This window comes from Oreochromis niloticus, linkage group LG4 (genome assembly GCF_001858045.2).
Source record: "Oreochromis niloticus isolate F11D_XX linkage group LG4, O_niloticus_UMD_NMBU, whole genome shotgun sequence".
Classification (NCBI taxonomy): Eukaryota; Metazoa; Chordata; class Actinopteri; order Cichliformes; family Cichlidae; genus Oreochromis; species Oreochromis niloticus.
The window spans coordinates 14,213,190-14,229,997 of record NC_031969.2 but is presented as its reverse complement, the minus strand read 5'-3'; the positions used below and the strand labels follow the sequence as shown (position 1 = coordinate 14,229,997).

The following is a 16,808-nucleotide window of genomic DNA, read 5'->3' as shown; positions in this document are numbered from 1 at the left end:
ACACATTTGTTTTATGAAACATTGAGACATAAAAAGTCTCAACAACAACAATCATCAGGTTTAGTCAGTTTCCCAATATTAAAGTTTACATTTCACAGTGATTACACCTGCACAGTTCAACTTTGCTCCTTCCGTGCTGATGTCACCAGCGTAATCCTGCTGGTGAGGTCAAGGGTGAGCAATTTGACCAGCAGAACTCAAAACAGGGAGCGCATTGATTATCAGAGCGCAATCAGACAGTGAGGATCGGTCTAAAGTTCATCGACATGAAACGCAGGCAGATTGAAAGACACGGCAGAGGTTCAAGGCGAGGGGTACAGGAGCTGAGGATCGTTGGAGCTGAGGATCGCTGGCAAACAAGACAGTGAAGACAGAAGAAACAAAGGAGTCAGGACACTTTTATCCTTCTGTGACCTCTGCCCACAGCAGTGCTGTTTGAGAGAAGATGGACATCCTTGAGACTCATGCCTATCACAGGCGGCAGAGGAGAAATAAGGTACAGTTTACCTCTATTTACAGCCAATATTTCTTTATTTCTAGCAGCACTTTGCTTAGTGAAACCAGATGGAAAGGAGATGTTTAAAATCATAACTTAAATCTACTTCTGTACAAAAACTTGATGCATCTCTCCCTTTTCTTTCTCTTCGTCCCTTTCTGTCAGTCCTGTGCTCTCTTTTTGTCTCTCTTGCCTTTCTTTTTGTCTGCAGCTCTGTACTTCTACCTTTGGACTCCTGATTCGCCCCCGTCCATCATGTCAGCAGGTGTCAAATCTGCACCAGTACTTCTATTGGCTGCAGCGGTGCTGAGCTGGAATGGAGGTCAGAGTGTCCTAGGTGTGGTGGGAGGACTGGTCTTCTCTGCTGTTGGTGACTGCTGCCTGGTGTGGCCTGAGCTTTTTCTGCACGGTAAGTGCTGTTGGTGCATGAGTTCAATAGAAATTAGAGCATTTCTTTCTTTTATGAAATTTCTATTGCTTGCACATGCCTCGTTATTGTAAGAGCTATTTGTAATAGTTACTTTGAGAGAGTAAATGTAACACTCCAGGATTCACAAACTGCCCATTGTGTTTTCAATATCTGTTTCAGGAATGGGTGCATTTGCTGTGGCTCATCTGCTGTACTCAGTTTCCTTCCTGTCCAGTCGTTACACAAAAAACTCCTCTTCCTGCTGGAGCCGTTTTCTCTATCTGATCCTGTTTATGGTTGGAGGAGGTTACTACACATATCTATTTTCATATCTGCAGAAGGACCCGAACTCTGAAGTGCTAACTCCAGCTGTTGGAGTCTACTTTGTCTTAATTACTCTCATGGGTGTATTAGCAGTTAGAACTGGCAACATACCAACACTTTTGGGAAGTCTGAGCTTCATGGTATCTGACGCAACGCTGTCTCTGCAAGTTTTTAAGGTGGTGGAATCAATGCAGCATGGTACTACTGTTGTAATGGTGACCTATTATCTGGCACAGTTTCTAATCGCTGTGGGTGACATGCAAGCAGTAGAGGACACGGATGACTTTTCAAAATGGAAGAGGTCCTAACCAGTATCCCTGTGGTACTCCAAAAACTTGTCATACATTACGAGCTCTCCATTTCCATAAATATTTGCTGTAAGCGGTGATTTTTTTTAAAAGGAAATGCATTTAATTTGCAATGTTCTAAAAATGAAAGAATTTATTTCCAAATGAAATGGAAAAAACATTCAGTAAACTTCAGTTTATAATATTTATATTCTGTGATTTAATGATCAAAATATTTTCTTTGACATCCATGTTTACATGTAGATTGTGCATATGGTGGCATGATGTGAACTGCTCATACTGTATGTTTATACACGCAATCCCATGTTTTATTAACAGTAATAAATATTATGTCCACAACTGGGAGTTTTGTTTCAAGAAATATTGAAAAGAGTCAGGAAATGAAAAACTAAACCATGATAAAATAAAATAGACTTAACTAAATTCAGCATTTGTCTTCTGGCAATTAAAATAGAGTACTATACATACTACCTTTAATGGAGATGCTTGGGTTGACAGTTAAGATATTAAGAATAGCAAATATTGGACTGAAATAGTTGTTTTATACATTACAATATACAGTACAATTATTTACACAGTGAAATCCAGGTACTGGATTACATGCAACTGTCGTAACAGACCAAACAAACAAACAAACAAACAAAAAAAACATGTCCCAGCTCATGAATTTTCTGTTATCTTTTCATACTGATGCCAAAACATGTCAGGGTAAAAAAAACAAAACAACAAAAAGCAAACAAAGAAAAAAAGAAAATCAACGATCCATCCCAGCGTCATCTGACTGCTGCCCGGAGAAACACATAACCCTGAGTCGCTCACAGAAATCAAGTTCTTCCTGTTGGAAACAAACATGTGACTTTAAGAGGCAGAAATGGAAGATTCAGCTTTCTTATTTTTATTTTTTTAAACAAATTCAGTTATATATCTCTTCATTGTTTACAACTAGTTAGCCTTTAACCACAATCACCTCTCTTTTACATGGAAAAGACACATTTCATGACAGAAATTAAATTTTGTAGCATAACCACAACATTTCTATCCAGTTTTACGATCTGATTCTCAAACACATGAATTACCTGACTTTCTTCTTTGCCTTGGAGCTCTTTGGATCTCTGTCGGAGTAATTCTTCCAGGCCCAGAGCAGGATTCCTGCAGTCTTTGAGCCCTTGTGGAAAGTCTTCCACCAGACTACACCACCATCAGAAACAAGGACGGGTACAGTTACTAATACAATCCATGAAATAATGTCAGATTTTCAGTATCATAATGAATGTTTCTTACCAGCAAAGGGCACCAAGCACATGTTCATGGACGGGTGAATGCGGTGTACGGAGAACTGATACCAGCTGCTGTACCATACCCATGGCGACAAGTGTGTCTGTGGGGGAAATAATCAGGAATATACTTGAGTTTATGTACATCAAGCAATATTTTAAGAAAAGCTTGTAAACCTTTAGATAGATGTTTAACGAGTAAACCAATTAAAAATCCAAAGTAAAAGATCTGATGTGGTTCTTCTTGTTATGGTCTACTATGTATGTGTAGTTAAGAATAAAATAGTTTTTCCATGTTTTCCCCGGACAAAGGTAGCAAGCTCAGTGAGAAACACACATACCGCAAAGATAAAACTAAAAGGGAGAAAGTATAAAAGTTTTAACACAAGATTTAATTGTTAAAAAATCTTTTTAAAAACTGTTTATGTTATTTTACCCTTTAACTGCAGAACTTGCCATATTGGCGACTAATCATGGATGAAGAGCAAAGCTGTGCAAAAACTTAAATAAAATATCTTCATTTTCCACAGAAAAGGTGGCTCTATAAGCTGTTAGAGACATTAATAAACCATGTTGTGTCTTAATAAAAGGCTACAAAGTGTTGTATTGTCAAAGTAAACCTACTGGTACTGGTGCAGGTTTACAGCACTATCCTGTCTGAATGTCCTTCCCATCCATACCTTTCTGTTCGGGATGTGACGTCAGGAGATTGAGCAACAGGAAAGCCGACTTGGTTCTGAGCTTCTCGTTCTCCGACTGCATGCCTCGCATCAGCACGGAGAATCCATCGTGGGACAGGAAGGCCTGGAGACCTGCCTCCTGCTCTCGAACCAGACCTATGATTACGACAGGACACAGTTTTGTTGAGTGTTGTGAAGCACAGAGCTGGGACAATAAGACGGTGCCATGTGCCATTTGGCACTTAAGAAGAAAGCAGCAGATAATTTAGGGTTAAAGTTGAATTGAGAGGAAACATGAGATATAACAATATCATAAACATAGGTGATACATTTGGGAGGCTGGCCACTAAAAATAGCTGTTGAATAGCCTGTCCATCTAAAACATCAACTATGGGAACCAACTGTTGACCTCACTAAAATTCTCACTGTGACACGGACAATCCGAGGTTCTGGATCATGTATGTAAAATGACTGATGTGCAGCAATTTGTTGCAGACTTGTTGTCATGAAGTTCAATTTTGAAGCAAAACAGACGTGTGTGTTATGGCTCTACTCACATGAGACAGCGTAAAGAGCTTTCACCCTGACGGTGGGGTTTGGGTCTGAATCTGTCAGCTGCAGCAGCTTCGGCAGCGCCCCGATGCTAAGCAAGTGGAACTGCAGCTGTGGCATGTTCTGGGCACAGGAGGCAATGAGCTGGGCAGCACGCCACCTCAACCCACTTTGGGCATGATTAAGATACTGGGAGACGCACAACTCCAGCCCACCAAGGGTCATCAGGTCTGCAGAGGACAAGATGCGGTGAGCAACCAACAGTGAACACATGCTGTCTTTAGCGTGGCCTCTGCTCTAATACCATTTATTACCTCTGGCATTGTCCAGATTCTCACACAGCTCGGACAGCATCTCAAAGGCCGTTTCCCGCTCATCGTCCTCATCATCGTCTTCCCTCTCTTCCTCTCCACCCCTCTCCCTTTCACTTCCTTCTTTGCGCAGAACAGCCAAGCACTGCTTCATCTGCTCGACTTCATCCATCTGCCCTTTGCACAATTCTGTAAGAGCTTCTCTCAGCCATGTTTTCCTCTGGAAGAAAGAAAAAAAAAAAGAGCGTGAAGCAGTTTGTCATGCTGAATTCAAATTCTCTGATGTGATACCTCCAAACACGCATTAACAAAAAAAATAAAGGATGAGGACATCAGTGTCTTACTCAAACACATGAGATTTCAAGTGATGTGCAATTATATATTACTGTACAAAAGTCTTGAGTCACCCCTCATTTCTTTATATTTGACTTCCAAGAAACCAGACTTTCTTTGAATTTTTAAGCAATAGTTGAGCAATAACTCTCCAGGATTTCCAAAGATCTTTCAAAGCTTTTCTTTCAACATTGGCTTCTTTATTAAAAAACTGATTTTCAGTCCAGTCCTTGTACCTGACCATTTTTAGAAGAATGTTTCTTCGTTAGTCTGCTGAGCCACTTAACATTCAAGCACAAACAAGGCATCAAACTTAAGAGATGATGCCACTGCTGTGTCTTCACAAAACAGAGAACTTAACATAAAACAATTTAACACTGTATCTTTAAACATTGTTACAATTTCTTTAGCTGAATTTTTTTTTAATTTCAAAGACAGAACCGTTTGAAACAGTGTTTTAGAACCAACACGGTCATTCCCAGAGAGCTGCATGGTGTGCAACGTTTCCCGAATTTGAGGAAACTGCAGAAAGGGAGGACACAAGAAGAAGAAGTAGCACGCCTGAAAAACTAACTACAGCAAATTAACAGTATACATAGCACTATAGTTTTAAGATATCGAGCCCCTAAGTAGTATCAGTTATTGGCTGACACCTGAATAAAAACATTTGTGATGGATCAAGCTAAGAATTTAACTCTGAAAAGAGAACATCATTGATGGCATTGGTATTTATTTACTTATCAAATTTAAAAGTTCATGGTGGGATGTTTTACAAAGTGGAGCAACACATCTTACCAAATGCTCCTGTATAAACAAAAGTATTTATTATTGTTGTTGTTATCATTTTTGGACCCACTCTACTACGTTATTATTACTATATTATTGTAGGATCTACTGTACAATATAAACCGCCTTGAGGCGACTGTGGTTGTGATTTGGCGCTATATAAATAAAACTGAATTGAATTGAATATCCCCATGCAAATGAGGGTTTATTCTACTTATTTAAGCCTCAGTTTTGTCAAAGCCACATTATGAGGCTAAGCTACAAGAGTTACACTGCAGTGGTCCTGGTGTGAGCTACAAAGTCTACAAAGGTCATCTGGCCTGATCCTGCTTAGGGAACAAGTACTTACCTCTTCTGACATGGGTTCAGGAGGGGCAGGACCCTCTGCAGCGGATCCAGCCTCCACTGCGAGCTGAAGGACCCCTTGGAGGTTCTGGGGATATCTCCTGGTCTGCCTATCTTCTGACATGGTGTTAACAGCTACAGGGTAAAGTGGAGAAAAGAAAGTCAACTAAAGGAAGATTTCAAAATAACCTCAAGTTAATTTAAGTGTACTAGCAGTGGTACCAGGTAAAGCCCCACAGTTTATATCACCAGGATCATACTTTACTATAAACATACAGCTCTGCTAATAATACAAAACCTGCTGCTAGCCTCATATAACTACGGTTATCGTTGCCCACTTACCTTTAAACCGACTCCAAAACAACGTAAAGTTAACAGACGAAGTTTCTCTCTGAGCTCAGATACAGCTCTCCCCCTCTATAAACACAGAAACGTGAAAGCGCTGGAACGTTCTAGCTAGCTCTTCATCTCACGAGTGGCAAGGGGGGCGCCATGTTTTACCGTAAAAAGTAAACCAAATGGGCAAGCAAAGTAATTTTTGGATACTCTTTACTCTCAAATCAAAGTCATTTTAGACTTTCCATTTTTTGCTTTAAAGTCAGCCTCTCAAAATTATAATGGTGAACATCTGACTGACAGTATTACCTCAATATTTAAAAATTCATAGACGCAAATGTTCCTATACTAGTATAGTTACGGTAATCCAGTAACGCTGGTACGCACAATTTACAAAGAGAATTAGTTACATCAAAATAAATATGCAAATCCCAGAAGAAACGTGTCAGAAGAAACTATGAAAGGCATATCGATTGCGATATGTTTGGTATTATTTATGTATCTGTTATAAAATACACACAACTTAATAATGAATGTAAAAAATAATATTTACCTTTTAGATATCAGTAAACATATTATTAACAAACATTAAGTTCAGGCTACTTGGGATTGCTCTCTTATTTTTGTCATAATAGCTACATAACAGATACTTTCTTGTTTTAATGGGTTTTAGTCTTTTGCTTAGTCTAATGTAATCATTTATAATAGTAGTATTAGTAGTAGTTACGTTAATAGTTACTGTTTTGAACATTTTACGCACCAACTTAAACATGCGCATGTGCATGTACGTAAAAGAACGACATCATTGGGGCTGGGAGATTATTTTCTTGAATTCCGATCGCCTTTGGTTTGTCTAACCAGCAAAGATGGCGGCGCTTGTGGGGCTGCGTGCGTGTTTGTCCGGTAAATATTGTTTAATTCATTTAAACTATGTCACTCTGTTTGCATTTCTGACAGTTAATTGATTTACACCACCTTTATTGATTTATACATAATATCAAACACTGTTCGGACATTTAGAAGTACAAGAATATGAAAAATAAAATGTGATGCTGTGTCTTCCGACAGCAGAGCAAGGTCACGTTACCAGTGACGGTTAGCTAACAATAAGACTAACCGAGGATGAAGAATGATTACTAAAATCAGCACCTGGTAACCAGACACGAAGGGAAACATACTGTTGATATAGGTAGTCTTTAAAGAGAGGTGAAGCCGTCCTTTTTGGTTCTAAAGGCATCAAAATGGATTAATGTTAGCTGCAGCTGTTAGCATGATATAACCTGCCTGGTTTATGCAAAACTCTTTTTATTAGCGCTGTGTCTGGCACAGAAGCTTCACGGCCAGTGCGAGTGCAAAACATCCGGAGCTGTGCAGCCAATGCTGACTGAGATTTTCAGGAAAAATGTGTGTGGCCGTCAGTGCTAATCTCATTTATGTGAGGGCACGCCTGCACTGATTGAAAGGAAAATGAAGGCATGAATAGCCAAATGTTCAATGACACAGAATTAATACGTATTTCCGAATTTTAAAAAGGTAAATAGTTTAAATATGTTTGGCAATGTTTTAATTATTGTGTTGTGGCACCAAGTAGTCACTCTTTATGTAAGTTTGTCCAACTTTTTGATTCCCTTTTCTCAGCCCTTCAGCTTTCTTCACCAAGCCTCCTGCACAGCTCCTTCAAATTGGTAAGTAGTTGCACAAACAGCATGCTGCACGCTGTGAAGCATTGATTTTTTGCAGTGGTTAAATTATTGGGTTCTTCTTTGTCACGCAGTGTGCTGTGCCTCTGAGCCGGCGAACCTTCGCTGCGGAGGCGAAGAAGACGTACAGCAGAGACAAGCCCCACGTAAACATTGGGACGATCGGCCACGTCGATCATGGCAAAACCACCCTGACGGCAGCCATCACAAAAGGTAGACCCACTCAAGCTGCTGCTGTCACACCGGTCTGGACACAGTCTCATGTTAATGTGTGTAATAACTTTGTTTAGTCTACAGTGAATTTGTTTCACTCAATTCGATCCTCCCCAGTGCTCGCTGATGCTGGTGGGGCCCGCTACAAGAAGTATGAGGACATTGACAATGCCCCAGAGGAGAAAGCCAGAGGAATTACCATCAACGCCTCACATGTAGAATACACCACAGCCAACAGACATTATGCTCACACAGACTGCCCTGGACACGCTGACTATGTCAAGGTATTCTTTTTTTTTTTTTTTTCCCCTTCTTTAACCTGGATGCAGCCTGATGTTACCAGGATGTAATCCCACCTGTTTGTTTGATGTTATAAGAAATGCATCTGCTTTTCTTTTTCAGAACATGATCACAGGCACAGCTCAGATGGACGGCTGCATTCTGGTGGTGGCAGCCACTGACGGCCAGATGCCTCAGACACGTGAGCACCTGCTGTTGGCCCGGCAGATCGGCGTAGAGCACGTGGTGGTTTTCATAAACAAGGCGGACGCTGTAGAGGACAAGGAGATGCTGGAGCTGGTGGAGATCGAGATCCGCGAGCTGCTCACAGAGTTTGGCTACGACGGCGAGAACACACCCGTTGTGATTGGCTCTGCACTCTGTGCTCTGGAGGTGAGGAGAAACGCTTTGTACTTGCAAAACAGTCGCAGCTCTGTCAGTCAGGGAAGTTTCAGAGTAATTTAATCTTGACATCCAGAAGTCAAAATTTTAGGTTATCTGAAATATTCAGGTTCTGAGAAAATAATTTGAATTTTCAAGCTGTCAAGTCAAAATTTTGAGGTAACCTCAGGCAAGTTTGTATTTCGTCAGTGGTGGAGAACAAGTTTCAAGCTAGAATGTGATGTGTTTTAATTATAATTTTTTTTCCCCCTCTATTTCAGAACAGAGCTCCTGAGCTGGGCGTGAATGCAGTGATGAAACTGCTGGAGATTGTGGACTCGTACGTTCCTCTGCCCAAAAGAGAGCTGGAAAAGCCTTTCCTTCTGCCCATCGAAGGGGTTTATTCAATCCCAGGTAGGAGAAAACACTATCTGATATTGTCAGTCTGAAGCTAATTGGGTAGGAATAATGGTGATTTCTCTTCATTTCCATTGGTTGCGTCATGTAAAGTGGTAGGCAAATGGAAAAGCGAAAGAAAATGATAAACTTTTTAAACCAGGATGCAGAGCTCAAAATATCCAAACATCCAAATCAAGATTCACTCTTTTAAGAAATAAGGCTGAATTTTTAACCATCATTGGGTCCGTTACTTCCTCAGGCTGTCTTCATGCACAACAATTATAAAAAAGTACAAAAAAAAGCAAAGTACAAATAAAGATTTAAAGAAATATATACAAGAAATTAATATGCAAACAGTGAAATGAGTCAAAAGGACCTGAGCTTTAAAATCTGGGTATCAACTTTGCCATAGAGATCGATGCTCCAGTGATGTATTGTGCAGTTTTGTCACATGTTGCAGAGCTTTGCTGTACTGAACAGTGCAGCTCCCAGCAAAGCTACAAAGAAACATTTGTATGGTGTTTTTGTTTTTCATATCCCACCAATGACGTCTTCAAAGTTAATTTTGTCATAATGCAGTCACAGCTTTGGAGCATCAGCAGCACAACTCATTAGTGATTTTACCAATTAGCAGTAAGAAGATTGCAGATCTCTGACTCTTTCGCTCTCAGTTCAGAAACAGTGTCGTGTACTTTGAGTCTGAAGGTTCCCGCTTGTGTTGCAGGTAGGGGTACGGTTGTGACGGGCACTCTGGAGAGGGGCGTCATCAAGAAAGGAGACGACTGTGAGTTTGTGGGCCACAACCGCAGCTTCAAGTCTGTAGTGACAGGTGAGAAACCTCCTATGGTGTTAAGATATGAAATCAGAAATATGAAATAGATAAAACATGACAGCTTGCAAATGAGAGTCCCGGGAAAAGAGGAATAATAAAGGAACACACCTTGTTTGCAAACATTAAATATAAGCTAAATTAAATTAACTTTTTTGGTGATTGTTTTAAATGTATTTTGAAGTGTGCATCCCCTTCATTTGTCTTCCAGCTTAGTTAATTTTTGTTTTTATTTTTCTTGTTTGCAGGCATTGAGATGTTCCACAAGTCTCTGGACCGGGCAGAGGCAGGAGATAACCTGGGCGCTCTGGTCCGAGGCCTGAAGAGGGAGGATGTGAGGAGAGGGATGGTGATGTGCAAGCCAGGGTGCATCATGCCTCACCAGAAAGTCAGAGCACAGGTGTGAGAGCCACAGAGTTTGACTTCAGAGGGTTTTAATTATTTAAATTGGGGCAGTGTGACACTCAGTGGACAGATCAGGAATAGCACCACCTTTTATTGAGATTTAAAAAAAATATTGATGAGTTTTCTACAGTTATCACACGTTTATAAGCAGTAGTACGTGGTTATATATAACTGGAACTCTGCTGTGTGTGTCTGTGTGCGCTCTGTGTTACAGGTCTATGTACTGAGTAAGGAGGAGGGAGGCAGACACAAGCCGTTTGTCACCAACTTCATGCCCGTCATGTTTTCTCTCACCTGGGACATGGCCTGCAGGGTCACTTTACCTGCTGACAAGGTGTGTGTCTGTGTGTGTGTAGTTGTAATAGCTGTATGTCATATGAGGACATCTTAAACATCTTAAGTGTTGTTTGAAGCGTTCAGTGGTGATTAAAGCTGGTGTTGCCTCTCATTTATCTGCTTTCTGCATTTATAAACATTGATTTCAGAGGAAATTGATGGTTTTCTTGCTCTTTTTACTTTCCTTTAGGAAATGGTGATGCCAGGTGAGGACACCTCATTGACGCTCACTCTCCGCCAGCCGATGGTTCTGGAGAAAGGCCAGAGGTTCACTCTGAGAGATGGAAACAGGACCATCGGCACCGGGCTGGTCACAGAGATTATGACCACTACAGATGAAGACCAGTGCAACTGGGGCTGAGGAGGGCCTCTGCAGAGGGCTGGGCTCGGGGATGGAGTGGGTTGAGGGTGTGTCAGGCAGGAGGTTGAATGTGTGGCTGTCTGTGTCTGGTCAGATCGAATAATTATAGAAATACAAATGAACAATACATAAACACACGCAGATGAGCAGGATTCAGGAGAGGACTCGCAAAAACGCATGGCTCTGTTGTGCAGGTCCGCCCGACTGAAACACCTGTGATGTTCCACTGTCAGTCAACATTATGTCATTTATGTAATAAAATGTATTTAATAATAAAACCGCCTCCTTTGTTTTGTGCTACTTGCTTGTGTATTCACGTGCTTATTAAAACAACAGATGCTGCAGAGAAGATTTCTTATTTTTTTTAACTACATTTGTCAGCAACCGTGTTAACAACTCCTTTGGATTCACTGCAAAACTAAAAAACTATCAATAAAGTTAAAAAGAGGAAAATGTCCTGGTAATTTTCTGCCACTATATTATGGACATTTCCCTAAATGGGAACATTTATAGTTTAGTATTTTTATGTTTTTTAACCAATGCAAAAAATTCATTAATTTAAAAGTATGTTTTATTGTATTTTTAGGAAAGTCTCCTCAATGTCTCACATTAACTTTCTGAGTCGGTCACTTTCAATTATATTTTACACAACATGACTGCACAGTACAAACAGCATCCCTGTGTGTAGAAAGGTTAAAAAGCCACAGGAGGGCAGCAAAGAAGTTCCTCATCCAGGAGTCAAAGTCTGTTGCATCGTTTGTGATGTGTAATACACTGATAACAAACTACGAACCCAACTACAGGATTGTGCCCAGCTACCTCATTAACATTTTGATGCTCAGCAATGTGAAAAAGTCTTCATCCACATCCCACAATAGGAGCCAAACTTCATTTGAGCAATAGTTCTTTAGGCTTTCTTAAAGTTGTTTTATTTTTTGTTTTTTTCAGATACAGATTTAAGATAATATGCTCCCTAATCTTTCTTACATGTAATTTAGTCTTGCAGTTACGGAAGCGAGTGTGGGGTTCGAATCTACCATGTTGTCCTGAGCCTTTGTGTGTGGAGTTTGCATGTTCTCTCACGGGTACTCTGGCTTCCTCCCACAGTTAGTGGGGTCAGGTTAATTAAAGAGTAGGAATGGTTGTCTGCCTCTCTGTTAGCTTTGTGACGAGCTGGCGACCTGTCCATGGTGTACCCTGGCTCTCACCCCGTGGTAGCTGGGTTAGCCCCCCCGCCCCCATGACCCAGATAAGCATAAGAGAATGGATGGATGATTAATTTTGGTAAATTTGTTTTTAATACACAATATGACACTGCACTGTTTTCTAAATGATAGGTTTAAATGGGTTGAGGGATAATTAAGAAGCAATAATGATTGTTTTTCTTTGTTTTCTTCAGTTACATGTGTGCTGCACCCGTCCTCCCTGATTGGAGCAAAGGTGGAGGCTGAGGGTGAAGTTTCTTTAAAAGCAGAGGCCAACCAAATGAACTACTAACTAACATGAGGATAAGTAACGTTTACATTAAACGGTGGGTGCATACAGTGTATAAAACTCACCCAAATACTCATTCAAAAAAGAGTCGATACTGCAGGTCATCCAAACAAAGTTTTCAGGTCAAGAAAAACGTGGGTTTTTTTGCTACACAACCAAACAACCACGTGCATCAAATGAGATCAATGGGAAGATTGTAGTTTTCATAGCTGTTGGATGGTGACAGTGTTCGACTTTAGAGCCTTTCAGCAGATCTCAGCCAGCCTGACCTCAGTGTGCACTGAGCAGTCGGTGTCCCTCTGCTCGTTCATTCCCAGAAGGAAGCGCTCCAGTTGCTCCATGTTTGCTGTCGGTATTTGAGTCAGTGCCTCCTGTAATCCAATCAGCTCCGTGCTGTAATCAAATACTGTACGTCTGCAGGAATCGAGGCTGGAGCAGCAAGTACTACTGAGTGATGTGCTCAGCTGGAGGGTAAACATCTCCATGAGCAAAATTACCTCTGCGAGACAGACACAGATGACCAGACAGAAAACAGTAGTATGTTTCACTGATACAAACCTTGACTGTGTGTTAATATTTAATGCTGAATGTGGTTCAGCTCTGTTTAAACCTGCTGGGGATGTTTGCTGAATCATGCAACGACAGTTTTCTTCTTCATTTTAACAAGAAGAGATGTTTTAGGGTTGAGACTTGGTTACAGGGTTAGGTTGGACCTCTGTTAGCTCTCAGCATAACTTGTTTGGTTGCCTGAATTTTAAAAAAAAAAAGATTTTATTTACAGACAGTATAAAACTTTATTGATTATAAGCATGTTTTTAAAAAGACTGGTTTAATTACTTTTTGTCAACTATTAAAAACAACAATTAGCAATAAAATCAGTGGAAGGAAGGAAAGAATACATATACTCACTGGCCATTTTATTAGTAACACCTTGTTAAACTTAGTTGGATCCCTTTTGGTCAGCAGAACTGCCCCCATTCTTCATGCCATAGATTCAATAAGGTGCTGGAAACTTGCCTCAGAAATTTGGTCTATGTCATGTTGACATGACAGCATCACACAGCTGCTGCAGATTTGTTGTCTGCACGTCCATGATGTGACTCTCTTGTTCCACCACGTCCTAAAGGTGCTCTGCTGGGTTGAGATCTGGTGACTGTGAACTCACCAAAACCAGTTTGAGTTGATTTGAGGTTTGTGATAAATCTTACTGGAAGCAGCCATTAGAAGATGGATACAACTACAAGGCAGAATGGGTCCCTGCTTTCACGCTAAAATTCTCACAAAACTCATCAGACCAGGTGACATTTTTCCAAACTTCTGTTGTCCAATTTTGGTGAGCTGTGCAAACTGTAGCTTGAGTTTCCTGACAGGTCAGTGTGGTCGCACCTGTTGTGTACAGTCACATTTCTCTAGTTATTCATTTTTTCTTTGATTTTTCCCCCTTTTCTTTATTACATAATGATATCCAAGCAGGCTTCTTTAGCACAGCCTCTATTAGAATATGATCATAGTTTACATTGCAGTCAAAAACGCCCTGATTTCCTCCCACAGTCTTTCCCAGACAGGGTGGTGTTTTTCCAACCAGCCATGTTCCGTTCACGAGTGCATTTCTCTAACCTTTAAGCTGGTCACACCCCTCAAAAGAATAGCATGACGCCGCTTTAACTGCCCGGTGTTGCTGTTAATGGAAGGAAAAGCTGCAATATAATATAATAATAGCAAAAAGATGCTGCAGTGGTTTCCGTGACATGTTCAGTCTTGGTTAGAAGTGACACTGGAAGGTCAAGGAGGGCTTTAATGGTTTCATTATCAACATGAAGACTCGTTTCCCAAAGCCTGATTATTAAGACATGAACGTTGGCTAACTGGGATTTATATCAAGCTGAACGAGGATCTAAATGCAGAGACCTCAAATCAGCTTTTAAGGTTTTTCTGAATTGATGATTAACGACATGGGAGCAACATTAAGCTCCAGGCTGTTTGTTATTGAACCTGTCCTAAACATTTTCAGCTCCACTAAATTGAAATAAAGAGGCAACAAAAGTGCTGCATCTATTTTTCTCTTCTCTAAAAGGGCCACGATTTACAAAGGAGCATTAGAGCCACATAGAAGAATTTCTAAAAAAAATTGTCCATTTTGAGATTAAACTCAAAATACTATTTAGCACATAGAGACGGTGTGGTGACGAGTATATGGATGTTGAACAGAGCGTGCAGAAAGCTGGACGAGTTGACTGGATTTGTGCAAGATGTAATAGTTAGCAATGGACAGATGCAAGGATATCGATGGTTACACCCTCGAGCAGTACAGAGGGGGTATGTTGTATCACAAGACACAATAAGACTGGTTGTTTCACTAACTCATCTACACTAGGCATTTTGTAGGGGGTATAGCAGCCGTGGCTGTGGTTTGACTTGAAATGACAAGTTAATTCTCCACATTTGGCTTTTTAGCAAAATTAGCAATACTTCTGTTTTTTGTGGCTTTTTTAAGTGTGTCCCAAATACTCTGTCGTAACATTTAACCTGTTTTAAAAGGATGTGTTGCATTTTAACAGCGGGTAGAACATGCAGAATCAGGAGGGAAAGTGTGAAGTAGAACCCATGCCATATCTTTGCACAGAGAGAGCGTGTGATCTTTTGGGGTTAAGTTTTCTTTTCTTTGTTTGTTTCCTGACCAATTGCTCCAGAAACAATGAGCTCGCAGCGTTTTGTAAGTTCAGCAAATTGAACTCTATGCGTGACTTTATCATCCATAAAAATATAATCTAGGTCTAAAATGTCTGGAGTTATTGCTTAAGGAAATGCAGCTGTTAGTGCTGCATCATGTTATTTTCTTTTTTCCACCCTCCACCTCCTTCTAGGAGCTGAGGTAAAGAATAGAGCTGGTCCAATTAAGGCTGAATTTGCCTTTCAGCAACCCACTCTGCATGTTTGAAGACTGACCCTCAACGGCTTCTCATCCTCCACAACAGTGCAGAGTGGGTGGGAAGCATCCCAGGTTTATTCTCAGTGCTCCTTCCATCACACACAGCACATCTCAGAGGATACAGACGGATAAAAGTAAGAAATTGTGCTTTCATTTGGCACTAATAGCATGAAAGTCAAATGTAATTAAATACAGAACACTGTGCCACGAGTTTAATATTTCTCACAGCCTCACTTTGACACCTGATATGTCGGGTCACATTAGCTGGTAATTGAGTAAAACTAGATCTGGGTAGAATTACGATTAGACAGAGGTACCCCCAGCACATAGGGGCAATAAAATATTTGCACATTTTAACCAAATTTGGAGTGTTTCCTATCAGTGGAGACTTTCTGTGACTGTGAAAGAGAGCTAAAGAGAGTGAAAATAACCTGTTAAACTGCAGCAGGAACAGTGACGAAGGCTCTACATCAGATTTCTATGGTGTGAGTATATGTGCATGTGATCCCTCTACAAGTGCTCAAGGTTACAGGGCAGCGAAATCCAAAAGAACTGCCAAGTCTTGTGTGTGTGTATGCAAAGACGTGACTGATTGGTTGCATAAGAGCGAAAGAAGAAACCTCTGACCCTCAAACCAAATCACAGCCATAAATCAAAGTCCATTCCTTTCTGCTTATCAAACGGCTCACTTACTTTCCTCAGTCACACTACATCATACGCACTCATCAGATGCTTATTGTAAGATTATTCATGTCCTTAGTGTCTGACTACCACAAAGGGCAAAAAAGAAGGAAAGCTTGGCTTTATCGGATAGATTTTATTGTGGTAGTGAGCAGGAGGAGTCTTTCTTTTTTCTTCTTTTTTTAGTGCATCTCCCATATTTAAGGTGTTGTCTCGCACAACAAACAAAACTCTGCAAGGAAACAAAAAGAGTTTGGCTTCAAATGCATTTAGTGGAAAAGAGCAAAACGAGGTCAGAGATGTTCAGTTCATTAGATGTCATTTCAATCCTTTAGGCAAAAAGAGTATTTCCAGTTTATTTATTTCTCAAGACACTAAAAATTCCAATCCCTTACTTTTATAAAACCATGTGCCAATTTACACTCACACCACATTTTATTTGGTAACACAGTGTGTTCCCCTCCCACCAGAAGATTACCCGAACCATTAGACCACCAACACCTGACTGAATAGTTCAAACAAGGATGGATCCATGCTTTCATGCTGTTTATGCCAGATTCTGACATTACAAGACCAGATACCCTTTTTCCAATCTTCTACTGTCTAATTTTGGTGAGTCTGTGCAATCTGTAGCCTCAGTTTCCTGT

At 40.6% G+C, this 16,808-nt stretch overlaps 3 protein-coding genes across 3 annotated transcripts; 2 read left to right on the top strand and 1 right to left on the bottom strand.

The window, feature by feature from the left end:
- Positions 1 to 181: 181 nt before the first annotated feature.
- tmem86b (transmembrane protein 86B) lies at positions 182 to 1,735 on the top strand. Its single transcript, XM_003453974.5, has 3 exons — positions 182 to 496; positions 662 to 905; positions 1,086 to 1,735. The coding sequence occupies exons 1-3, from the start codon at positions 446 to 448 to the stop codon at positions 1,535 to 1,537; spliced, it is 747 nt and encodes a 248-aa protein (XP_003454022.1). The 5' UTR covers positions 182 to 445; the 3' UTR covers positions 1,538 to 1,735.
- On the bottom strand, positions 1,713 to 6,394 carry hspbp1 (HSPA (heat shock 70kDa) binding protein, cytoplasmic cochaperone 1). The gene is made up of 8 exons (XM_003453975.5): positions 6,161 to 6,394; positions 5,823 to 5,953; positions 4,358 to 4,574; positions 4,049 to 4,273; positions 3,492 to 3,647; positions 2,819 to 2,915; positions 2,614 to 2,725; positions 1,713 to 2,372 (listed from the first exon to the last, which is right to left on the bottom strand). The coding sequence occupies exons 2-8, from the start codon at positions 5,940 to 5,942 to the stop codon at positions 2,292 to 2,294; spliced, it is 1,008 nt and encodes a 335-aa protein (XP_003454023.1). The 5' UTR covers positions 5,943 to 5,953; positions 6,161 to 6,394; the 3' UTR covers positions 1,713 to 2,291.
- Positions 6,395 to 6,924: 530 nt separating this feature from the next.
- On the top strand, positions 6,925 to 11,357 carry tufm (Tu translation elongation factor, mitochondrial). The gene is made up of 10 exons (XM_003453976.4): positions 6,925 to 7,057; positions 7,793 to 7,839; positions 7,929 to 8,067; positions 8,185 to 8,351; positions 8,470 to 8,739; positions 9,009 to 9,141; positions 9,851 to 9,955; positions 10,204 to 10,355; positions 10,575 to 10,694; positions 10,887 to 11,357. Exons 1-10 carry the CDS (start codon positions 7,021 to 7,023, stop codon positions 11,055 to 11,057), a joined length of 1,341 nt encoding a protein of 446 aa, XP_003454024.1. The 5' UTR covers positions 6,925 to 7,020; the 3' UTR covers positions 11,058 to 11,357.
- Positions 11,358 to 16,808: the final 5,451 nt, after the last annotated feature.

What these genes read in the sequence shown, in the direction of transcription:
- hspbp1 (XM_003453975.5), bottom strand. Translation starts at nt 5,942, where the DNA reads ATGTCAGAAGATAGGCAGACCAGGAGATATCCCCAGAACCTCCAAGGG. An exon ending in GAATCTGGACAATGCCAGAG is followed by an intron (nt 4,274 to 4,357) that starts GTAATAAATGGT and finishes TGTCCTCTGCAG; the next exon opens with ACCTGATGACCCTTGGTGGG. An exon ending in AGCTCTTTACGCTGTCTCAT is followed by an intron (nt 3,648 to 4,048) that starts GTGAGTAGAGCC and finishes TCGTAATCATAG; the next exon opens with GTCTGGTTCGAGAGCAGGAG.
- tufm (XM_003453976.4), top strand. Translation starts at nt 7,021, where the DNA reads ATGGCGGCGCTTGTGGGGCTGCGTGCGTGTTTGTCCG. An exon ending in GCTGCGTGCGTGTTTGTCCG is followed by an intron (nt 7,058 to 7,792) that starts GTAAATATTGTT and finishes CCCTTTTCTCAG; the next exon opens with CCCTTCAGCTTTCTTCACCA. An exon ending in CTGCACTCTGTGCTCTGGAG is followed by an intron (nt 8,740 to 9,008) that starts GTGAGGAGAAAC and finishes CCTCTATTTCAG; the next exon opens with AACAGAGCTCCTGAGCTGGG.
- tmem86b (XM_003453974.5), top strand. Translation starts at nt 446, where the DNA reads ATGGACATCCTTGAGACTCATGCCTATCACAGGCGGCAGAGGAGAAAT. An exon ending in GGCGGCAGAGGAGAAATAAG is followed by an intron (nt 497 to 661) that starts GTACAGTTTACC and finishes CCTTTCTGTCAG; the next exon opens with TCCTGTGCTCTCTTTTTGTC. An exon ending in GCCTGAGCTTTTTCTGCACG is followed by an intron (nt 906 to 1,085) that starts GTAAGTGCTGTT and finishes TATCTGTTTCAG; the next exon opens with GAATGGGTGCATTTGCTGTG.